Source organism: Solea solea, chromosome 19 (assembly GCF_958295425.1).
Source record: "Solea solea chromosome 19, fSolSol10.1, whole genome shotgun sequence".
NCBI lineage: Eukaryota > Metazoa > Chordata > Actinopteri > Pleuronectiformes > Soleidae > Solea > Solea solea.
The window spans coordinates 19,995,875-20,021,952 of NC_081152.1; the positions used below are offsets into that span (position 1 = coordinate 19,995,875).

Genomic DNA, 26,078 nt, shown 5'->3' on the forward strand with positions numbered 1-26,078 from the left:
GGGATGATCCAGTGTGTGTGTGATGTGTTGTGACAGTGTTGTGATGACGGTGTGTATGTGTGTGTGTGTGTGTGTGCGTGTGTGCGTGTGTGTGTGTGTGTGTGTGTGTGCGTGTGTGTGTGTGTGGCTGCAGAGGCGACACACACACACACACAGTCAGAAATGGAAATACTGTATGTTTCATCTGGCACACCGGCGCCGCAATTTACTTTGATAATGATAAAGCTAAGAGACAGAGACAGGCGGGGATATGGAACACACACGCACACACACACACACACACAGTGTGTCGAACCTGTGACTGTTTCAGTTAAACAGAATCATTTCTCTCTCAGCACTGTTTTTATTTTCTCTCTCTGTGTGTTTGTCTTGATTCACATGCAGAGCGTTCATTAACATCACTGGTGATTTTAACACTTGTTAACACATGCGATGAACTCATTTGTCTCCACAAACACTCGCTACACAAACAGATAAAGAGGAAATAGTCTTTGTCGTCCAGCTCTCATCGTTTTCCCCAGCACAAAACGCAACTCTTAAAGGAATAGTTAAGGATTTATTGTTAATTATGACCTGTACTGAGATGAAGTTGAAATATATTTTTATGTATGTATATATATATATATATATATGTATGTATGTATCTATGCATATATCATTATATATATATATATATATATATTTCCAAGTTTTCAACAGTAAAATTTAGGTTTTTCTCACTCTGAAAACCGTTCACTATCCTGCACCAAACCCCATGGTGAAAACTGGCGTTTTTAGCTCACTTGGACACAGGGGCTGCTGGTCTACTGCTGCCTCGTGTGGTCGCTTTGTGCCACTGAAGTAAATCCGAACCAAGGATTTCAAACACAGAATTCACAAAATAACACATTAGAACTGAGTGATGGAGGCAGCAGTGGATCAACAACTGTGTGTCCCTGTGATGTTAAATCGCTGATTTTCTCTATGGGGTTTGGTGTGTGACAGTGAGAGGTTTTACAAACTTCACTTTCCTGTTGAGAGGTCTGTCCAGGTGTGAGATAAACAAACAGTGAACATTTTTTTTAATGATAATTTAGGATAATATTTTCGGATTATACAACAAGGTGACATAATCAGATTATTCAGGTAATCTGGTCTCTCTGTAAATCAATTGTTTCCCTTCAGTCGGAATTTGAGCGGCCTTGTTGAAGGGTTTGATCTGTGGAGGTGAAGCGCGCGGAGCGTCGTCTGTCTACCCACAATCCTTTGTGTGCTGCTGCTGCTGCTGTGGTTGGGAGTAACTGTAGATGTTTCAGATTATCCCGGGGTTTCTCACCTGAGATGAACTGAAGGTGAAAGATGAACGAGAACCACGGAGTTTAATGAACACATCCTCTCTCTCTCTCTCTCTCTCTCTCTCTCTCTCTCTCTAACCTTGTCTTACACACGCACACGCACACGCACAAACACACACACACACTATAACCGCCCTCCACATCGGATTAGAGTTGATGTTATGCTCTAGATAATCAGCGAAAGGGATTAGTGTCATCTCACCGACCTCACTAGATTAATCTGCTGCCACACACACACACACACACACACACACACACACACTGCATTCTAGATCACTGTGGTTTTTTCTGTGTGTGTGTGTGTGTGTGTGTGTGTTTCAATCAGACAGAAACAACAGAAACACTGACACTCAGTCACAGTGTGATTGTATCTTTCATGTGTGTACTCTGTGTGGTTATGCAGTCTGTGTGTGTGTGTGTGTGTGTGTGTGTAGCTGCAGGTGTGCGGCCATGTTACCCCCCCCACACACACACACACACCCTGCTCTAACTGTCACCTACATAGTAAATGAGCTCCTCACTGTTTGAGCCTGTAAGCACATTTCTCTCTCCTGTTATAAATAAACGATCTGATGCGGCTTCACTCTCCTTCTCATGCACAACAGTGTCGTTCCTGCAGCTTTCGGCGCCTTTTATTTGTTTAAAATAAAGTTAAAATAAATAAAAACCAAACATTTTGTTGATTTAAACCCAGTTGAGATCAGGTTTATTTTTTACCATTTAATAAAATCTACGTCAGCTTAAGTCTACAATGTCTCAACAATGTGTTTGACACTCTCTTCTAACAGGAAACTAACTTTATTCTTACTTTATAAACCGCTCACTCTCCCACACCAAACTCCATAGAGAGAACTGGCGATTTTACATCACAGCACACAGGCATTGTTGATCCACTGCTGCCTCCATCACTGAGTGCAAATGTGTTATTTAATGACTTCAGTGTTTCAAATCATTTATTTAGATTGACTTCAGTGACACAAAGTGACCACACGAGGCAGCAGTAGAGCAGCAGCTCCTGTGTCCGTGTGAGCTTAAATCGCTGATTTTCTCTATGGAGTTTGGTGTGAGAGAGTCAACGATTTATAAAGTGACACAAAGTTACATTTTCCTGTTGAAAATCACATCACAGACCCAAGACCATGTTGTGTAGACGCTTTCATCCAATGTCACATGTCACGCGAGCAGCACAGTTATAAATAAAAGCATGTGGTAAATAAAAACATCCTCCTCCTCCTCTTCCTCTTCTTCTTCTTCTTAGAGTTGAAATGCAGTGAGTCAGCCGTCTGTCTCACCTCTGCGTGACCTTATTAATGAGTGTTGAGCCACGAGGCTGGACTCCCTGTGTGCAGGTCACATCTGGACACTTTATATAGAAACATCTCTCTTTTTTCATCCTCTTCTCCCGTGATTTCTCTGAATTTCAGTCCTTCCTTTTCATTTTCTGGACACATCATCCTGTCATCCTGTCTTCCTCTTTCATCACTTCCCATTTTAACTCCCTTTATTCTCATTACTTTCTTTTCTTTTCTCATCCATGTAAAACCACCAGCCCCCCCCCCCCCTCGCCACCCCCCGTCTCCCTCTGTACCCCAGGAGCCCCTCACCTCAGCTGGGTGTGGTGCCAAGGTCGTCCCCCTGTCGCTGCGTGCTGAGTCTGGATCTTTGTGATCAGAATGTTTAAACCAAAACAAGCGAGAGAACGACACCGGATTTACATTCTCTCTCTCTCTCTCTCTCTGTCTCTCTGTCTCTCTCTCTCTCTCTCACTCTGGTGTGAAAGAGTGTGAAAGTCAAACGTTTTTTAATAAAAGTAATGACGACACAAACACTTGTTCGCTCAAGTCAAATGTATGAAAACCACAACGTTATGGTTCAGGCTGCAACAATTAATCAATTAATCAATTAATCCTGTGTAAACCAGGTTTTTCTGGGAGTGTTTTTGTATAATATAGCAGAGATCTTGTTTTAAATACACACGTGTGTGTATTTAAAACAAGATCTCTGGGGTTGTCATCTTAAAATCGACAGATTAATCAAATCTTTTCCTCAAATTATTTTTTACTAAGATAAATTTTGCATCATAAATACATATTTTATTGTGATTTGTATGGTTCCGTACACACACAAAAGCTTTTATTTTGAAATTCTGTGAAACATAATCACAAATACTGCTACAGTATATCATGGTGAAAATAATAATAATGCACTTATTGTAAGTCACTTTGGATAAAAGCGTCTGCTCAATGGTCATGTTACATGTAATGTAACATGTAATGACGACAACCGCATTGTCGTCATGACCTCGTTTTCCCCACGTTCACTTTCTGGTTTGTTGTTTGTGTTTATTTTTCACAGACATGACTAAACGATCAGGCATAAAATAAAAAAAAACAAAACTCTGTTAATATCAGTGTTGAAACTGAGCGGTGGTCATGTGACGTACAGCGTGTGTTAGTGCAGATGTACGTCACTGCTCGTATCTACAGACACTCTGTGTTTATACATAAAAACACTTCTCACTCATTCACTCGAGCTGGAGATCGAACCCACAACCCACTGTCCCACTAATCCACCGCTGCCGCCCACTGATTGTCGTCTACTATGTTGTGGAGTGTTTAGTGAAGAGTGTGTGCGTCTGTCTGTCTGTCTGTCTGTCTGTCTGTCTCCATGTTTTGTCATCCGTCCAGATGAGGTCTCTAGAGACTGAGCTTAGGTCATTCATGTTACACTGAGTGTGTGTGTGTGTGTGTGTGAATGTGTGTGTGTGTCCTTTATCTTTCTATCTCTGCATGTCTCTGCTGCTATGTGTGTGTGTGTGTGTGTGTGTGTGTGTGTGTGTGTGTGTGCAACTTCCCTCCCTCTCTCTGTTTATGTGTGTGTGTGTGTGTGTGACAGACTGTGAAATGGTGCGTAGTAGCACCTGGGCCCTTCAGTGTTGATTGATCGGCTTGGTCATGTGGAAGAGTCCCATCTGGCCAGCCACGCTACAGTGTGTGTGTGTGTGTGTGTGGCAGAGATAGAGAGTGCTTGTTTGTGTGTAAGAGGTGAGCGATTGTGTGTGTGTGTGTGTGTGTGTGTGAGAGAGAGAGAGAGAGAGGGAGATATAGAGATGTGCAGCATAAAACAGTATGTTTATCATGTGTGTGTGTGTGTGTGTCAGTAAAACTCACCTGTTTTTATTCAAACTCTTCTTTTCCTCTGATGAACGTCTCGTCGTAGTTAAAGGTGCGTTCCAGTTGTAGTCGGAAGTTGGAATTTCAGAGTTCAGGGAGGGGAGGGGAGGAGGGGGAGTTCCTTCAACTCACAATCCTTGACACTGTATTTCAAAATGGCCGCCACAGCTACGTCACATGCTAACGAGGTCCAACTTTTTAGGTTCTGAGCCGTGTGCATCAGAACCAGGTTTCCTCTGATCCAGTGTGTGTGTGTTCCAGGCTGGAAACGTCAGAAACATGTTGTATTAGTTATATTATATGTTTATATCTCACACATCGCTGTTCTCCACTGTTAGCTCGCTTTTTTGCCCCCTCGTTGGGCCTGTGTGAACAGTAAAGTATGAAAACCATGGCAACGAGAAGCTGGAGTAAAAGTCTGGAGGCTACTTTGGGCATTAGCATTGGTAAACATTAGCTCTCAAGCTAGCAACAGAAGATAGCTCCCCTTTAGTTCTTTTGGAGGCTAGATTGGGCGTTATCTATGACATTAGCAATAGTGAAAGTAACTAGCTTATCTTCAGTTGTTTTGGAGGCTAGTTTGGGCGTTATCTATGACTTTAGCGATAGTGAAAGTAACTAGCTTACCTTCAGTTGTTTTGGAGGCTAGATTGGGCGTTATCTATGACTTTAGCGATAGTGAAAGTAACTAGCTTACCTTCAGTTGTTTTGGAGGCTAGATTGGGCGTTATCTATGACTTTAGAAATAGTGAAAGTAACTAGCTTACCTTCAGTTGTTTTGGAGGCTAGATTGGGCGTTATCTATGACTTTAGCGATAGTGAAAGTAACTAGCTTACCTTCAGTTGTTTTGGAGGCTAGATTGGGCGTTATCTATGACTTTAGCGATAGTGAAAGTAACTAGCTTACCTTCAGTTGTTTTGGAGGCTAGTTTGGGCGTTATCTATGACTTTAGCGATAGTGAAAGTAACTAGCTTACCTTCAGTTGTTTTGGAGGCTAGATTGGGCGTTATCTATGACTTTAGACATAGTGAAAGTAACTAGCTTACCTTCAGTTGTTTTGGAGGCTAGTTTGGGCGTTATCTATGACTTTAGCGATAGTGAAAGTAACTAGCTTACCTTCAGTTGTTTTGGAGGCTAGATTGGGCGTTATCTATGACTTTAGAAATAGTGAAAGTAACTAGCTTATCTTCAGTTGTTTTGGAGGCTAGTTTGGGCGTTATCTATGACACTAGCGATAGTGAAAGTAACTAGCTTACCTTCAGTTGTTTTGGAGGATAGTTTGGGCGTTATCTATGACTTTAGCGATAGTGAAAGTAACTAGCTTACCTTCAGTTGTTTTGGAGGCTAGTTTGGGCGTTATCTATGACTTTAGAAATAGTGAAAGTAACTAGCTTACCTTCAGTTGTTTTGGAGGCTAGTTTGGGCGTTATCAATGACTTTAGCAATAGTGAAAGTAACTAGCTTACCTTCAGTTCTTTTGGAGGCTAGTTTGGGCATTATCTATGACATTAGCAATAGTGAAAGTAACTATCTTACCTTCAGTTGTTTTGGAGGCTAGTTTGGGCATTATCTATGACATTAGCAATAGTGAAAGTAACTAGCTTACCTTCAGTTCTTCCTGCTAATTGGACAAACCTCGTTTAACGTCACATGTGATGGCGCCTGTTCATGTACAAAGTGTGACTACTTCCTGTCTAAACCAGTTACGGCCAGTTCAGGGATTTTATAGAAAATAATGTAATATTGTGTTTTTAGTCGTTATTTCTCCTTCTTTAGTGACTTCTTATAAAATAAAATATATGAAATAGAATACATTTCTTCATACACAACAGCCAATCTTGACCTTCCACCACTGTTGTGTTATATTAGCCATAACAGGAAGTAGTGTTTTACGGTAACTGTTTTAGGTTTTATAACAAGGTAGCATGCGTCTGCCTTGTTAGCATTGTGATTTTTCAAACTGATCTTTATTGACAAGTATCAGTATGCAGGACGGCCTGCAGGGGGCGACAGGCTGTATCATGTGTTGTGGTTTTTCACGTGCTAAGCTAACGCTGCCCACAAAGCTGAGGACTGAGTCCATGTCTTACATCACCTGAATGTCCTGAAGTGTCCACATGTCTCCCTCTGTCCGTCACTAACCTGCAAAGAGAAACAATGAAGAATTTAACAAAATCCTCCTCCAAAAAAAGAAAGACGCCACTAACGAACCCCCCCTCACTTGGCTTAATGAATGCCAGACTTAATTAGAGCACCATGATGTCAGAGGCATTAATTATCAGTTGGCTTCGTTTCAGAAAACACACACTGTCTGTCTTTCTGTCTCTCTCTCTCTCTCTACCCGTCTACTTTTTATTCAGCATCTGCTTTTTTTTGCCGTTGTCGTCGTTTTCTTTGTCTGACTCTTATTGAAGGGAAATATGTCTTCCAAAGAGACACAACGTGCCCTAAAAATGTCCTTAATGGACGTGTCCGATACAAATTCACATGCACATTTAATCACGTACATTTTTAAAGGTGCATTCATGGTGTTTTTAACCACTAGGAGGCAGCAGAGCAAAGTGAAAACAACATATAAGGCCACAGACACAGTATATAGACAAAACTATCTTGACTGCCCCCGGTGGCGATCGATCATAAACCCCACCCCCGTCTATGTTAGTTAAAAAACTAAGTTAGAAAACTCAAAATACAAAAAAATTATAATTTTTTTCCACGTTTTTATAAAAAAACAACAACATTCTGATTGGTTGTTTGATGGTTTTGATTGACAGCTGAGACTGGCTTGTGATTGGTCGAGCAGGCGTCATCAACACTCACCTCATCATGTGATGTCATCAGCACAAGATGATATTAACAGTTTTTATAACACAACAGCGGGAGGAAGTGGCGACGCGTCATCAATCTTTATGAACAGGTTTAAAGGTCAACCTCACAGTAAACATGCAAAAAAACAACAACGACAGGACTGAACAAATGTAGTGTTTATTTCACTCTCCTGCACCAAACCCCATGGAGAAAACCAGCGATTTTAGCTCACAGGGACTTTTAAAAGTGTTATTTTGTGTATAAAATCGTTCATTTTGATTCATAAAGTGACCACAAGAGGCAGCACTAGACACTTGCTCCTGTGTAACCCGTGAGCTTAAATCGCTGAGTTTCCAGTTAGAAAAGGCTCCATAACAGTGAGATAATATTCCTAAAGACCTAATGAAGGTATGTTATAATTATATTATGTAGAGGAGAGTGAACGGCAGTGACACACACACACACACACACACACACACACAGAGAGAGAGAGAGAAAAGTGTATGTTGTGTAAATTGAAAAGTAAAGTTTTGGGATCCCTGTCCATTTTTTTGATCGGAGTATTTTCTGATAGCTAATTAGGCATGGAGCGCCCGCCATCGACAGCTGCATTCATCATCATAAAACGTAATAATTAATGACATTCCAACAAAGAAAAATATGCAAATGAGCTCCCCCTCATTAGCATTTTCATATTCAGCTCCCATAATGCTTTTGCTGACAAGGTTGTAATTAATGAAAATTCATGTCTCTTAGCCGGGGTCTAGATTGGATCGCATTCATTCCCCGCAATCCCCCAAACGAGAGAGAGAGAGAGAGAGAGGGAGAGAGGGAGAGAGGGAGGGAGAGAGGGAGGGAGAGAGAGGGAGAGAGAAACACATGACGGGGATCACTGCCAAGTTTTTAGGGAGACGAGCAGGAGGGGCGAGAGACAGAGAGAGAGAGAGAGAGAAAGTGAAACAAGAGTGGAGTTAGAGAGAGAGAGAGGGAATGGATGGAGGGAAGGCAGATGGCGAGAGAGATAAAAGGAAGACGGGTAGTGAGAGAGAGACAGATAAAGTGAGAGAGAGAGAGACAGGTAAAGAGACAAAGGATTTGAGCTGTGAGACGACTGCAAACTCAAGTTTGTGTCACTTTTTTTTTCTCCCGCACCAAAGTCCACAGAGAAAATCATGGTTTTTACCTCACACAGACACAGGAGCTGCTGCTGCTGATGATGCTGCTGCTGATGCTGCTGCTGATGCTGCTGCTGATGCTGCTGCTGATGCTGCTGATGCTGCTGCTGATGCTGCTGCTGCTGATGCTGCTGATGCTCCCCTGTCGCTTAGGTCGATCTGAACAAAAGATTTAGAACGCCAAAGTCACAAAATAATACATAGAAATAAAACATTTTTAAGTCACTGATGTAGGCAGCAGTGGATCGTCAGCTTCTGTCCCTGTGAGCTAAAAACACTGATTTTCTCTATGGACTTTGGTGCAGGAGAGAGAGAGAGAGACAGTGAGAGACAGTGAGAGACAGTGAGAGAGAGAGAGTTGTTTAGAAAGTGACAAACACTGGTGGATAAAGTGAGTCTCAGAGTGGACGTCACAGACTGAAGCTGCTGTCACTGAGTTTGTCAGACACGTGGTTTTGTTGTTTTTGCTGAATCTCAGTTTATTTGTCTGACGTTATCTCGCAGAACTTTTGTCCAATCAGGAGCCAGGACTCGAAAAAGAGGCGGTCCTCACTGCTCGTGTTTATCAGGTGACATAGGGAGGAGGAAGCTAATGACAGCAACGACAGGAAGTTAGCTTAAAGTTAGCTAAAAGACCAGATTACTGACAGCATCTTTAATTTTCTGTATCGGGCCTGTGTGTGTGTGTGTCTTTGTGTGTGTGTGTCTTTGTGTGTGTGTCTGTGTGTGTGTGTGTGTGTGTCTTTGTGAGGACATTCTGATCCACTCAACTTTTAAGGGGCTCTTTGGCTTTTTAAGGATCAAGACTTGGTTTTAGGTTAAAGGTTAAGGTTAGCCACTTAGTTGTGATGGTTAAGGTTAAGGTGAAGGAGGTTAGGGAATGCATTATGTGTGTGAGTGTCCTCATTTCTAATGCTGCACAAACATGTGTGTGTGTGTGTGTGTGTATCAGATCAGTAAGTGTTGTTTATTTTATGTCAGAAAATCTTAAACCCCAGAAAAGAAGAAAACACGTCTGTAAAGTAAACACTGACAGTTTATTGTAGAACACAAACACAGAGTTTTGGTGACGAATCTACACAAAGCAAAATCACTCTGCAACGATGCTGGAATACTGATATACTCTGTGTGTGTCTCTGTGTGTGTCTGTGTGTGTGTCTGTGTGTGTGTGTGTGCGTGTGTGTGTGTGAAGTGCTGGCACGAGATAGTAGTTGCCCCCTGGGCTTTGCCAACGTGGCACTGCCCCCTCTGCTCAGCAGCAGCAGCAGCAGCAGCAGCAGCAGCAGCAGCAGCAGCAGAGGGGCACAGTCTCTGCCTTTGTTGTCAAAGTGTGTGTGTGTGTGTGTGTGTGTGTGTGTGTGTGTGTTGTCTTGGACATGGACTGGTCACGTCATGTGTTGATGTCAAATATTCAGATTTAAGTCTTTCTCTCTTTCTTACTGTATCAGTTTGGCTGAAGTGTTTTTGTCATCACAGTGTGTGTGTGTGTGTGTGTTCTGATCTTGTCAGGACCAGTAAGTCCTCATGGAGACCAAAAACCTGGTCCTAATGAGGCAGAAGCTCATGTCTGAGGAACTAAAGTTTAGGACTTTTGACTGGTGGTTATAGTTAAGGGTAGTGATGATGGTGTGTGTGTGCGTGAGAGTGTGTGTGTGTGTGTGTGAGTGTGTAGGTGCTCTCTCTCTCTCTCTCTCTCTCTCTCTCTCTCTGTGGTTTTGTCTAAACTGAACAAGTCTGTTTTGTCTGAACAGATGTTTCCTGTGGAGGATTTGAGGTAACAGCCTTGTGTGTGTGTGTGTGTGTGTGTGTGTGTGTGTGTGTGTACAGTTATGTATGTACAGCATTTTTTTTTTTTATAAATCACACGTATCTATATATGAATAAACAAAAAAATGTAAAATCCCATCCTTGCAACAGCTTATATCCTGAACTCAGACCTTTATTTTGAAAAAAACTATATTTAAAGAAATGTATGATTTGATATATCATTATTATTATTATTATTATTATTATTATTTTTATTATATGTGTATATTTCTATTCAGAGTTTCCGTCTGTCTAACAATATTTACATATTTTCATTCGTTTATAACATGATTTTTTTCAATGTCGGACATTTTTTAGAAGCTTGAACTGAAACACAGTCCTAGTGATTTAAAAAAGATAAGAGCATTTAAATAACTCCTCCTTTTTAAAATTGTCTTTCTGTTCATTCTAACTCTGCTCATCCTTCTCATTCATTCTGGCCTATCCCTCCCTCCCTCCCTCCCTCCCTCTCTCTCTCTCTCTCTCCCTCCCTCTCTCTCTCTCCCTCTCTCTCTCTCTGTACCATATGGTGCACCATGGTACATTTAGCTTGTCAGTGATAATGGATGGCCATGGAAGCCCAGTTTTGCTTTAAGCGCTAACTTGCTGCTTACTCTCTGTGTGTGTGTGTGTGTGTGTGTGTGTGTGTGAGTGGGATGGGGGATCATGAAGCACAACATGCACTCTTCACACACACACACACACACACACACACACACACATACTCATTGGTCAGTTTACATCAGGGTTTTTTTTTTCACGTCCAGAGCTCAAACTTATGACTATTTTCATAACTGGTTCTTAAATCTTAATTTTGATTATAAATGCAAAGAGAAATATTGAAAACATAAAACACATTTTAAAACGTCTACTCTCAAATGTTCTGCTACAGAAGACGATCAGGGCCACATATGAATGAATGAATGTTTGTGGAAACAAAATTAAATAAAATTCAAACAGTCAGAATTCTGAGAAAAAGTTGGAATTCTCAGAAAAAAGTTGGAATTCTGGAAAGGGAAGTTGGAAACTCAGAGAAAGTCGGAATTCTCAGAGAAAAAAGTGGAACATTTTCAGGAAAAAGTCAGAATTCTGAGAAAGAAGTCGGAATCTCAGAAAAAGTCGTATTTCTTACAAAAAAGTTGGATTTTTGGGAAACAGTTGGAATTATGAGGGGGGAAGTCGGAATACCGAGAATAAAAGTTTAAATTTTACGAAGAAGTCGGAATTCTGAGGAAAAATTGATGGAATCTTTCAGGAAAAAGTCGGGGTTCTGACAAAATAGTTGGAATACTGAGGAAAAAACAGTCCGCATTAAAAAAGTTTAATCTAAATTTAATCTAAAGCTGATTTCTATATATTTTTCACATTGATTTCTGCTGTTTGGTTAAACCTGACATGAGGATCATAAAATAATATGTAGTTCTATATATAAAACAAACGTAATGTGTTTAGTTTTGTGTCCGTGTCGTTTATGTGATCAAATCTGATACCTGAGTGTAGATTATTTAATCCTTGTGATGAAGAGTGACCCTCAGCACTGTCACTGTCCACCACTGTCTTCATGTCCAGACCGTTGGTCGGTTGCCATGGCAGCAACAGCAGATGAGGATAAAGTGGTAGTTTTTTTCCCTCTTTTTTTCCCACGCTTCCATGTTGGTGCCGTGTGAACAGAGGGGGCGGAGCCTCTGCTGGCACACACTGAATGAAAAGTGATCGGACAAAGAAGTGGGAAAAACCTCACCGTTTGTGTTAAACTGCCCCCAAATCTGTTCACACACGAGCTCCGCCCACTGAGCCGGGTCAGCTGACACAAAAAACGATATCGTATCTACGACATCTTATGTCATTCGTTCATCACATACTGGTCCTTTAATGTCTTTGCGATTTAGTTTTGCTTGTTATTTTTCTACGTGATAAAAGCTGCTAAACGACTTACCTCGTTAGAAACAGGCTAATAAGATGTTTGTATTTTTGTAATATGATGCGGATATTTTCACTATTATAATATTTCATAGCTTTTATTTTTTTCCGACAAAGTTTAGCACAGGATGTTTTCACAGCTAAGCGGATTGCGTGATGTTTACGAATAAATTGCGACTTTTCTACAGAAAGTTTCCAACAGAAATCCCCAAAATCGACCCTAAAATGGCTAATGTGCTAATTGTTGGTTAGCTTTTTTTGATGTGTTTTCTTTTCTCCTTAATATTTATTCATTTTCCCCTTAAGGTTCAGTGTATGATAATTAGTGACATCTAGTGGCGAGAGTGCAGATTGCAACAACAATCTGATTGCAAACTCTTCCCATCAACTTTCTGCCTTTATCGGGAAACTACGGTGGCCATCAGAGACCAGAAAGGTGCTTGTTCTTCTTTGTTAGCATAATTAGCTTTGTTTTGACGCCTGAAACGTGGCGTCACAAAATGGCGGCCATATAAAAGGCTGAATCTAAGGCTACGAAAACCATAATTTTTTTTATTTTAAAGTGATTATTGGCTAATACGAAGATACTTGTCAGTCGTATATTACATTTTAACGTATAAACACACCGGACTTTTGCAGTTTTTCTGCTTTATTTCGTCGCCGTCGATGCTTTTTGCGACAGAAACAGGTGACATGTCCTCCCCTCCTCCGTCCTCCGTCCCTTTCTTCTGCTGTCCGTCCTCTCGTCCCCCCTCGCAGTGTGATGTCAGGTGTGCGATGGAGCAGCGTGTGGGAGCAGATATGTCATTATTCCTCAGCCAGGTGGCTGCGCTGACATCACACAGAGCAGATCAGTGCATGTGAATCCTCCTCCTCCTCCTCATCGTCCTCCTCCTCCTCCTCCTCCTCCCAGAACCTGCAGCTTTAGGGTTTTTCTCGACATATTATCGTTCCGTCCAGGTGTTTGAATGCTGTATTTGTGTCTTAAATACAGGGATTAAGTTGAGAGGACGAGGGTTGTCAGTGACGGGGAGGAGGACGTGGGCTCCAAATGTTGGACTCGATCTCATAAAGAGACAGTTGAGGTGTTTAAAATGGCAGATTAGAGATTAAATCGACATCCGCTTCAGTCTGCGATGACTTTAGATTACGTTTCACTGCTTTGTCCTCGCTGTTACTCACTTTCCAGCAAGAAAGTGAAGTTTATGTGAATGTGAATTTATGAGAAAATTCTTTTTTCTCACACGAGTTACAACATCAGACTTTTCCACCAGGAATGTGACATTTGTGTCACTTTGTCAACTCTCCTGCACCAAACCCCATAGAGAAAAGCAGCGATTTTAGGAGTTGTTAATCCACTGCTGCCTCCATCAGTGAGTTTACATGTGTTATTGTTGTGACTTCTGCATTTAAAATGACTCAAATGTAGTAAACGATGCAGCAGCAGAGCAGCAGTCGACCAGCAGCTCCCATGTTCTCCCATGTTTTTCTCCATGGACTTTGGTGCAGACAAAAAAGAGAAGTTTCCAAACTTGAGTTTCCTGCTGGAAAACGCTGCCTCCCTTCAAAATAAAGTATTGTTAAGATATCGCAGACAGAGGCTGGTGTTGATTTAACGAGCAGCGTCTGATGGCTCAGGGTTCCCATGACGTTATTCCATCTCTCGATTACTGACAGATTTTCTGTTTACGTTGGATCGTCTGTCGCTTTAGGCAGAAACAATCGCCGCTTATCTTTTTCTTCTCCAGTCGCAGACTCTCAGTGACACAAGACAGAAGCGGAAATTATACCTAATATTTTACAATAAAAGCTTTTATATGCAATTAAAAATAAAGAGAGATAAAATAGAAGAAAGGTCAGGGGGGAAAAAAAGGAGAATTATTTATTTCAAAAGAGTGAGAGAGAAAGAATCACACAGAGAGAGAGAGAGAGAGAGAGAGAGAAACAGCCGTGACAGTGACGGCAGAAAATCAAGAGTGTGATGCTGAACTCCAGGATCCTCTGACCTCATGACCCCTGCAGTCTGACAGCACCTGACCCATCATCTGTCTCTGCGGGGTCTCTTCCTCCTCCTCTTCCTCCTCCTCCCACAGGAGAGACAGAGACAGAAACACACCTTTGTACCTGCAAAAAAAAATTCAAATTGGTTATTAAAGCATCACATAACTGCATAAAAGTCATTAAAAAATCTATATTTTTTAAGCTCCATTATCTCTGTTAGAGGTTAAAAAAAAAGAATATAGATTTAAGACATCGTTGATGACACTGTTTTGTCTTTAGTGTCCATTGGGAGCACCTTATGAGACAATGACTCTACTTCTTCACTTCTGCTCTCACTCACACCAAACGCCAGAGAGAAAATGGTCGATTTTTACATCACAGCTCACAGGAGCTGTTGATCCACTGCCGCCTCCATCAGTGAGTTCACATGTGTTGTTTTGTGACATCGGCATTTAAAAATCCGGTGTTCTGATTTAAATAAGTGACACAATAAGTCACAAACTGATGTAATGAGGCAGCAGTGGATCAGCAGCTCCTGTGTCCACGAGAGCTAAAAACGCTGATTTTCTCTATGGAGTTTGGTGCGGGAGAGTGAAAATGTTGGAAAATGAACTTTTCTTTTGTAAACGTGTGTTTAATGAAGCAGCACACACAGTGTCAGTGTTAGATTATTCTCATAATCTATTGATTTGTTACCAAATGTTTCCCAAACCTCAAAACAACGTTTCCTTGTTAAATGGAGCAAAGAAATTAGAAAACAAAAGAATGGATTATGTGTTTTGTGGTTCATGTTGACATTTTCATAAACATAACATCATATAAGGCCTTTAAAAGTGTGTAAAATGATGTTTATAATCATGTACTGGATGAAAAACCACTGACATTGATGTGTTTCAGTGATAAAAACGAGGTGTGAAACATTCGCCGCCATCACGGCCTTCTTTCCCGTGTGACTCGTGGAAACCACGTCCATATTGTGCTGCTAATTCACATTTTCACACCTTTTCTCTCTTTGTCTAAAACCCCCTGAAGAACCAGAGTGAACGTGTTAAATCCACGTCTGAATAAAACAAACCTTTGTCTTTTTTGAAGTTTTTAACGTAATCCTGAGCGTTTTACGACTGATTCTCCTCGTGTTATAATTGGAGACGTTGTTTGTTTGTTTTTGGGCTCGCTGCCTCGTGGATGTGACTCCAGATGCTTTTGTGTCCGAGGTATTTGTGAGGAAAACGCTGCCCGAAAATCCTTAAGACAAAGACAGAAGGAGAGAGAGAGGAAACACAACAACATAAAACCCTGGAAGGAATCAAATCCTGCTCCCGAATTCTCATTCAGCAACATTTCTGAACGGAGGGATGACGCAGGGACGTTAAACTGAGACAAAGTGGCGTCCAACCTCACGCCGCTGCTCAGGTGCCACGGTTTTTACATTTCAGCGAAATAAAAACTCACGTTTGCCAAAAAACCCGAGTCAGACCCGACCAAAGTAAACGCCGCCACCATGGAGCGAGAGAAGAGGGAGAGAAAAAGAAGAGGGAGAGAGGGAGAGAGGGAGAGAGAGAGGGAGAGGGGGAAGATTTGGGGCTGTAATGCCAGCCTTATGCGTCTTTTAGTCGTTTCCGCCGTCGGGGTTTGGCAGCGGCTCGCTCGCTGTCAGCCAGCCAACAAAAGTCTGCAGTGCCTGCCGCATTTTCAGCTTTGTCTCAGACACACACACACACACACACACACACACACACACACACACTCACAACATAAGCACACGCCGCCGTCACCACCGCGCGCGCACACACACACACGCTCACTTGCTCGCTAACGGCCAGTTGGCGCCATTTTTGTTCTCGACGAAAACGAAGCGACGAGAAACAAAATGTTTAAAGGAAAATTTTAAAAAAGCAAAATTTATTTGGAAAAATAGAAAAAAAAACGGGATTTTTTTTGCCACAGTTTTAGCATTTTGACGTGGTGACGGCGCGAGGGTTCAGCGGCGGCGTTTGTGGCCTCGTTGTCGTTTGTCCATTGATTCTGTGAAGGAGGAGGTGTGTGTGTGTGTGTTGGTTTGTTCTTTGGGTCTCATTCACATGAACCGGGCACCAAGTGTCATGGCTGCCAACACACACACACACACACACACACACACACACACACAGTTGTAGAATAATTTAGGCCTCACTTTGTTTTCTTGCATCATCGTCACATGACTTCACTTTAATGGAACAAATGCAGTAACATGTGTTCAATATGTGTCTGCTTTTGTTTTATTTTTCTGTATTTTAGTCGTTTTATGTGTTTATTGTTTTATTTTGGCTGTTTTTTTTCGTGTACTTTTGTTGCATTTTTCTTTATTTTTGCTGTGTTTTTGCTGTTTCTTTGTTTATTTTTGCTCTGTGTTTTTGTGTATGTCTATTAATGAATGGTCATTGTTATTATGACAGCACAAAAATTCACTTTTTCTATATGCATTTTAATTTTTCAGTCCATAAACACAGAAGTGGAGAGTTGCCAGTTAGAATCTCGACAGGTCACAGGCCGGGGAACCTCTGAGCAAAGGATCTAATCCCCATTGATTGGGTTAATTGGACACTCTAAACTGTGTGTGTGTGTGTGTGTGTGTGTGTGTGTGTGTGTGTGTGTGTTGGACTGGAGCCTGGATAAATGAGAGATGATAAATGTGACGGTCGAGTCAGGAAGTGAAGAATGTGCCAAACAAAAATATGCAGGTGATTCACTGCAGCGCCCCCTACAGAGAGAAGCTGAGAGAAAACAACACACTCCTCAGTGAGTCACATGACCAGTCAACTGTTGGACAGTTTAACAGAGATTAACAGATTAACAGACGCTGGTTACATTTAAAGATAATCAATACATTTATTTTAGTGAGGACAAAGACACAGAGACTCAGGCCTGCCAGATCAGATTAACACTTAATCTGATCTAATCTACACCAGATTAAGTCTGTGACGTTTTAAGATTATTTTAAGAACATTTTAATGTTTAAATATTACAACATTTAAAAACATGTTAGAAACACAAATAATAACTTTTTATTTACTGTCAAAATTCATAATGTAATTATTGATATTGATGCTGAAACTGGATGATTTAAACTCAGATTACAAGAGAATATAATGAGGACAATCTTAGATTATCTTAAATGATCTTCTCTTATCTTAAATGATCTTCTCTTGTCGTACATCTTATTTTATATTATCTTACCTCAAATTGTCCTGTTTTATCTTATCATATCTTAGATTATTTTATGTTAAAGTGTCTTGGATTATTTTAAGAAACTTTATTGTCCTTTGTACCAAAACAGGTCGACAAAAAGAGAACACACTTCTACACACGTATGTGAATAAATAAGGTATTTTTTCCCAGTTAAAACACTGGTTATAATCTATAACAGACTTTGATCCACATACATGATCAAAAACATCGTTGTTATTATTATTATTATTATTATTATTATCATTATTATTATTTTTGTTGTTGTATGAAAGTAAACAGAGTTGTCGGATGATGAAGTCGCTCTCTGTCGTCGCTCGTATACGTTCGCTCATTCTTCATCTGCTGTTTGATGTATTCACTCGCTTCACTGCCAAGAAATCAATGCCTGCTGGGAGTTTTTGGGATGGGGGGGTGAGGAGGGGGTGAGGAGAGGGGGGGACAGTTACTCATCGACTGTCGTCTGTTAAATTAACAGACGGCGAGAGAGAGGGTTACGCTTTACACGTGAAGACAACGGAGTGAATAAATATATAGATTATTTCATATTCTCTCTCTCTCTGTGAGTGTGTGTGTGTGTGTGTGTGTGTGTGTGTGTGTGTGTGTGTGTGTGTGTGTGTCACCACACATGCAGCACCTTTAAGACTTTGTAGAAACTTCTGGACCGGTGCCCAGTGGTGTCATGGAAACGCTTGAATCACTCAGAGTGATTCATGTCTGCACGGTCCAACCCTCCCCCATCACACACACACACACACACACACACACACACACACACACACACAGCGTGCAGGAAGAGGCAGAGGGAGTTTAACCCGTCTTCTATCCATCTTTCCTCCCCCCGTCTCCCTCCTCTCGCCGTCTTTCTTCGCTCTCATCGTCTCACCATCCTCGTCAAATCGCACTATTAGTCACATAGTTTATGAAAATGGAGTCATTATATGGATGTCAGAGGAGATCTCGTCTTTGCACACTTTCCTTTTCACACACACGCGCGTTGACGTGTCCCTGAAAGCAACGTCAACACTTGTCAAACATCTTCATCTCCTTCCTTTCTCTCTTTCTCTTTTCTTTTAAATCCTCCCTGAAGCCATCATCACTGACTGACATCAAAATAACGCTGACACCTTCATTCCCATTGTTTTCCTGATTTATTGATTCATATTTGGTCCAGAACTGCAAATAAACTGGAATTAATCCACATTTAAAGAAGCTTAAATCACACAAACACCGTCCCAATCATGTCATTTATTAGATTAACAAAGCATTAATGCGTCTAATGTGACGGATAAACCGAGATACAGAGATTTTCATTAACCATGCGAACATAAAAAGTCCAAAACCAGATTCCAGATTGATATCTTACATTAAATAGTTTTGTTCTAATAAATAAAACAAGCATAAAAACAGTTTTATTATTAATTAACAAATTGTTATCAATGGCTGAAATGCTTAAATTAAGCGACTCATTTCACAATAAAAGCCTCTCAGAGTCAATACAATATGCAAATGTGTCAAATTTATCCACATTTATTGGTGAAATTTCATGTTACAGCTTAATATCACTCACACTCATCCTTCTCTGACGCGCGTGTTTCGTTTGAATCACACAAACATAGTAAATGAGATCTATCTCATGTTGTTTGTGTCGAACGCCTGAAATTTGAAATGAGCCGAGAAATAGCCAGTTTTCTGACCCCGTCTCTATTTCTGCCCGTGTCTCTGAGGAAACCCCCGCCGTGACATTTTCCTCCCAGACGATGAACCTAAATAGACTCATTGGAAGAGAGAGAAGGACCCCCAGATGAAGCGGCGCTTGTTAGAGCGACTGTGTGCCCAAGTACAAAAGGTGGAGGAGGGGAGGTCAACCCACTCCGCTGTGTCAAGCCCATAGTGAAGTCAGCGAGGCACGACGTAAAGCAGCTCGCGTGGAGGATATTTTAAACATTTATCTCACTTTCATTCAGCCTTCAACATCAGGAAACTCAAAACTTAAATAAATCACTCTCTGCACTAAAGTCCATAGAGAAAATCAGCTATTTTAGCTCTCAGCGACAAGTTTGAGTCACTTATTTAAGACTGAACAAAGATTTTCAAACACAGAATTGACAAAATAAGACATTTGAAGTTGCTGATGGAGGCAGCAGTGGATCAACAACTCCTGTGTGCTGTGATGTGAAAATGGTTTGGTGTGGAGGAATGAGTCTTAAGATAACATGGAGTCCAGATACTACTACTACTTTAATCTTTTACTTTCTATAAAAGCTAGAACATGACACGTCATCTTTAGACAATAATTTCTAACTAACTAGTGTTAACGTTATCATAAACTCACTGACTCCTCAAAACCTGGCCAGTACTTCATATTTTTCTTCTAATCTTTGTTTACAACGAGAATTCTAGCCTTCGTTTATGTTTTTATCCAAGAAACAACTCAGTGTGAACATGACATGACTTCTTTAGCTTTCAACTTGCTAGCTCCTCTAACTTCTAACGAACTAGCATAAACATTACCATAACCTCACTAACTCCTTAAAACCTGGCCGGTATTTATTTTTTTCCTTCTAATCTTTGTTTACAACCAGAATTATTGCCGTCATTTACATTGTTAGTCGAGAACACAACTCGTCATCTTTAGATTTGAACTTGCTAGCTAACTTGCCAATAACTCCATGAAGTTAACATAAAATAACTTCACTAACTCCTCAAAACATGGCTGGTTCCATTTTTCTTTTGATATTTGTTTTCATACAGAATTAGTGCTGTCATGTAAGTTTAACATAATAAAAAAGTCAGAACATGACATCTTTAGATATCAACTTGCTAGCTAGCTTGCCTCTAAAGTCAAGAGTTAGCATTAGCATAACCTCACTAACTCTTTTTTCTTTTGGTCTTCATTTACGTTCGGAATTATATTCATGACAACAACTCGGTCAGAACATGACATGACATCTTCAGATAGCAACTCGCTCGCTAACTTGCTGTTAACGTCTAACTAACTAGTGTTACGATAACCTCACTAACTCCTCAGAACCTGTCTGGTTGATATTTGGTTATGTCCAGATTTATTTTTGTGTAAAAATGTCGGGTAGTGATTGTAATATTCAACATTTAGCCTCAACATTAAACCTGGGAACTGTTTCTAATGTCGTATTTGCTAAATCTGTGTGTTTTCCACAGTCAGTGCATAAAACTAAATATTTGAAACGATATAAAGTAGGTTTTAAGTCACATTTTTCAAAGCAAACTCAAACAATTTATCATCCTGCTGCAACATTAGGAGCAATTTCCAGCTAATTATTTATACAGATGATTTTCTGTTCCCTAAATTACCCCAAAAACATTAATGTCTTTTTCTTTATTATTTGGCTGGATTTTTTTAAAGTGATTTTGACAAAGAAAAAGCAGAACGAGGCCAATTACTAATGTTTTCCGCGACAGAAAATGTCCATATTTCCTCTCATATTAGTTTGATTTGCTGGTTTATTTATGACTAACATAGATCACTGCTCTCTCTCATATGCTGGACAAAAGAAAATTCAATCATGTTTCATAATTGAGACAAAAATGAGAGCGTTCAAATGTCTCTCTTAAAGGAATAATCCACTTTGGTTTGTTTGTTTTTTTTAAAGTAGAACATAAAACTGTATCTTGATCTTTTTAAAAATCACTATTTTCTGTTCCCAAGTTGTGTGTGGGTGTGTTTACACATTTATTCATTATATGTACAAATACACTGCAAATACACAAGTGAGTTTATTTTTATTGATACGTTATAATATTACAATTCAACCAAAAAACAAGTAAAATATTTAGGCAAATAATATGACAGTTAAGAAACATATCCTATATATTTATTGTTTAGATGCAGTAATAGAGTGATGTAAATTAAATAATGTGTAGCTCTCTGGGAAAAAACATACAAATACACAGAATATTGACACAAAATAAATCAATAAATAAAATACACATTTCACAAATTTACAAATGTAGATTCTGATTAATGACAGTAAAACATGGAATTGTAACAATATTACGGTACAATTTAACTACAATCTTTAAATTTGACTTTATGTATGGTGTATAATGAGCATTTTTTTTAAAGTTGGACATTATTTCTTTTTTATAAAAAAGAAAAGAAAAACAGAAATTATCATTAAATTAAGGATAAAAGAAAAAAGCATTTAAAAAAGATAATTGACATACATTTTTACTATTAGTAGACAATTATAAGAGATTAAAATCTGATTACAGGTCTTTAAATCCTCAGTGTGTGTGTGTGTGTGTTATTTTTTCTTTAATTTAGAGATGTGTGTGTGAGGAGACAGAACTCCTGTAAATGTTGGCGTTTGTCCATTTTTCAGGGACTCGTCCACACAGATGGACGGAGTCATGTGGAGACAGAGAGAGAGAGAGAGACAGAGACAGAGACAGAGAGAGAGAGAGAGAGAGAGAGAGACAGAGACAGAGAGAGAGAGACAGAGAGAGAGAGAGAGAGAGAGAGACAGAGACAGAGAGAGAGAGACAGAGAGTGGAGCGGCGGATCGATCACTTCCGTGCATGTGAACGTCGTCACGGAGAAGTCGTGTTTGTGTTTGTGTTTGTGTTTAAAAACAGAAGCTTCACCTCGTCACGTTTCTCTTTCCTCGTCAGCGCTTTGATAGAAAGATTCTTCCAACAAAGGACGTCTGTGAATGAATGAGTGAATGAATGAATGAAAGGTTCCTTGAATGAAGTGAAATCTCCTGTTAAACCAGTATGAATCGACTTCAAATGAACAAATTAGGGCTGACAGTAACAATTATTTTTCATATGTGTTTCATGTTTCTTTCATAAAATCAAAAGTTATTACATTTCTCGGCAAAAATACTGAACATATTAATTTAAACTGATTAATTGATGGTCAGACATAATTGAATTATTGATTAATAATCAAACTAATTTAAAAGAATACATATACGTTGGACACAATGACTGGATGAATCGGTGAGATCTGATTTAATTCAGCTCCAATTGTAATATTTAATATGATATTTTACAAGTTTGTGAGGCTGAGACATGAAAAACTGGCTTTAAATAAATTAAACTTGTAAACAATTTGTTAAATAACTGTGTTTAATCATCTTTTTTACATTCATTCATTTGACACATTTCAAAAAAAACATTTATCGACTATTAATAATAACAGCATGTAGCCTGTATTTTTAATCAAAACATTTCAGTTTTAACTGATAAGAAATGCAGATTTTTTTAGATTTTATACAGAATGCAGAGACGTGTGTGTGTTTATTATTGTATTTTTCAGGAAACTTATGGATAAAAACCAAATTGAGGAAGAGCAAAGACAACGGGCTCCGCCCTTTTCCAAAATAAAAGCATATACGTACTGTTATATTAATTTAAAGGCTTATTTTAATTCATTTATATCATGAAATCTGTGTGTGTTCTTGTATTTGTAGATACAAGAGGACCTCTCTTTTTTCTGTCATAAACACTGACCTTGTCAGGACCAGTAAGTCCTGAGTGGATGCAGTGTCCTGAGAAGAACAGCAGTACAAACACACACACGGCCGAGTGTGTGTGTGTGTCTTTGTGTTCGTGCCAAACCAGTCCAGCTGGCATCAGCCGAGGCCTCTGTGTTCACACACACACGCGCACACACACACACGCATACACAGACACACACAGGCACACGGCTGTAATTATCAGCCTCTTCTGCATCGACTACCATGTTGGCTTGTATTCAGCGTGCGTCTATAGTCGCCTGATTCAGACCCTTCACCGCGTACGTACAGCGCTTTCGTTCTCCCGCTCGCTGTGAAACTCCTCCAGTTTCTGGTCTCGTGTTCGGCCGCTCGGCGTAATTACACACTCACTCGCTGTGGTTTGATATTTAGACTGGCTGAAGATTTAAGTGCTTTCATCCCCAAAAAACCAACGTCCATGTGGTTAAATATAGGCCCCGAAGTAGCAGCAGAAGCACAAGCTCGAGCTGGAGAGGAAATCAGCTTTGTTGTCTGATCGACCGTCGCTGCTGCTGCTGCTGCTTTTTCAGAATAAACCAGATTCTGGTCCCGTTTGTGCGTTAAAACGTTGGGTTTGTTTCTCCTCTCAAAGATCAGGTGTTGACCTGAGTCAAAAAGACACGTTTGTATAAACGAGGTTTGGTTCAGTGACGACTGTGTCAGTGTTTCATATTTCACTGCAGGTTAATGCAACAGAAAAATCTCACTTTACTTAACTGTAAACCATGGAAAACGTCACATTTAAACACTCTGTATGGGATTAAATCTTAAATGATCATATTTAGAGCAGCTAACACCTATTTTCATAAGTGATTTTCACTCTTGTTTAATGGAATAGTTTTATTTTGTCCATAAAGTGTCAGGAAATGTTGAAAAACGTTTCCCGAACCACAAAATGATGACAATGTTCTCAAGCGTATTGTCCACAAAGTTTTTATGAATTTTTTTTATATCGCAATTCACGATGAAACTGTCTGTATCGTAACCTTCTTCATTTCACACGATACGTATTTGCCAAGAACTACACGACAATTTTAGATGAAACTTGTGAGGATTTGTCGTGGATTATTGTAGTTTTATGAAGATATTCTGATGTGTTTTAACGCAGATTATGTTGCGATGTTTTAAAGATATTCTGATGTGTTTTAACGCAGATGATGTTGCGATGTTTTAAAGATATTCTGATGTGTTTTAACGCAGATGATGTTGCGATGTTATGAAGATATTCTGAGGTGTTTTTACGCAGATGATGTTGTGATGGTTTGAAGATATTCTGATGCGTTTTTATGCAGATTATGTTGCGATGTTATAAAGATATTCTGAGGTGTTTTTACGCAGATGATGTTGCGATGTTTTGAAGATATTGTGTTGCGTTTTCGCACAGATTATGTTGCAATGTTATGAGGATTTAGGTGTGTTTTACGTAGATGATGTTGCGATGTTATGAGAATATTCAGTTTTTACGCAGATTATGTTGCGATGTTATGAAGATATGTTTTTACGATGTTTTGAGGTAACATTTTTTAACCCTATCAAGCGTATTTTTGCACATAAACCTAACCATAGTTTATTCAACGTACATTAACTTAAAATCATTTATAACCAAGAAAGGATTTTGTTATTTACCACCACACACTATCACCTGAGGATCACCTGCAGGAAGTTGTGGATTTAATTAGAGTTGACTCTCCTGAGGTCCACGTACCTTGTCTCACTTTGCGTCTGTCTTGTCTGTGCTCAGGACGACTGAATCTGCACCTAAAGGAAATGTGGGGAATGAAAGCTGCTGTTTATGATCCTGTAACATAAAGAGTTTGAGGATCTGTGCGTCGCCGATGTAGCATATGTCGTCTCTGTTGTGCAGGAAGAGCGGCGCGTACAGAAAATCATGCAGGGACAACAAACAAGCAGACTAGAATATGTAAATGTATGATCCTTTATGTGAAAGCAGGATTAAAAACTAAATTATAAATACTGGGCGAACGGAGATCAGTTAAATGTTATTTCTCAGGAAGCTACATAGTGTTTAAAACCAAAAATGACAACCTTGAATTGAATTAAAATGCAATGTAATATTCAGTCTGTATGTACAGTATATCATATGCTTTAAGCTTTATGTTGTAGTGTTCTGTTTTACCCACCAACATGTCAAGATTAGCTAGTAGTGATGACTAACACTGACTCTTAACAATAGGAACCTTAAAAAGGGGGAAAATAATCAGTGTGAATGTCACAGATCATTCAATTCCTTTGTTTTTACTCATTTATTTATATTAATTAATGTATTTACACTATGTATGATTGGATGAGATGTTTATAATTCCATTGGCCTCACAGATTGAGTGGTACATGAGAGAATAAATGTATTATTTTTGTTGGTATGATTCACTAACTGTTTCTTTTTCTTTTGTCTTCTGCAGGTAAATCAGAGAGGAGTTCATATTCGTACGGCAGAGAGTCCAACCCACACTGTCACCAGGTCAGTCTAACAGTGTTTTTAAAGCTGACGCTCAGCTCTAATGTTGCCTTGTTTGTGTGTTTGTGTTGTTGTTGTGTGTGTGTGTGTGTGTGTGTGTGTGTGTGTGGTTAATGGTGTATGATCAGTTTAGCAGATGAAGGATACAAGCCTCCTCTCAGACTGGATTTTACGTCAGTAACATTGAAAACATGACATTCATAAATCACATCATTTTCATTTTAAAATATTAACACCTGCCGTGTTCACTATCCTGGAGTTTTGGTGAACTTTAAACTACTTAATTTGTTGTTTCTCAGTGGTAGACCTCTCTGAAGCTAACTGCTAACTGTTTACATGAACAGTGTTTGATTTCTGCTGTGTTAGCATGAACATAAACAGTACTGAGCTAAAAACACTGTCTGGATGGTACAGCAATTAGCATGTAGCCACTTTCCTCCATTATGCTCATTTTATTTTATTAGCATGTAGCTTGTTCACTTGACCACTTGTAGTTTTTGTCGTACAAACAGCAAAGCAGCTGCTACTTTAGCGGCAACAATAGTTGTTTGACATTAGGAGCTGTACTAGCGGTTTTGACTTTAGCAGCTATGTAGCTGTTTGACAGGAGCAGTTAAAGTTGGTCTTTAATCTG

The 26,078-nt window shown here is 39.7% G+C and overlaps 1 protein-coding gene across 7 annotated transcripts in view; it reads left to right on the forward strand.

Moving 5' to 3' along the window:
- LOC131446031 (transcription factor 4-like) overlaps nucleotides 1–26,078 on the forward strand; it is a 166,106-nt gene that overhangs the window by 39,708 nt on the left and 100,320 nt on the right. For all 7 annotated transcript variants that reach the window (XM_058616924.1, XM_058616928.1, XM_058616923.1 and 4 more), the window contains one exon: nucleotides 25,389–25,447. In XM_058616924.1, coding sequence (XP_058472907.1) covers nucleotides 25,389–25,447 — 59 coding nt within the window. The remainder of the gene's footprint in view (nucleotides 1–25,388; nucleotides 25,448–26,078) is intronic.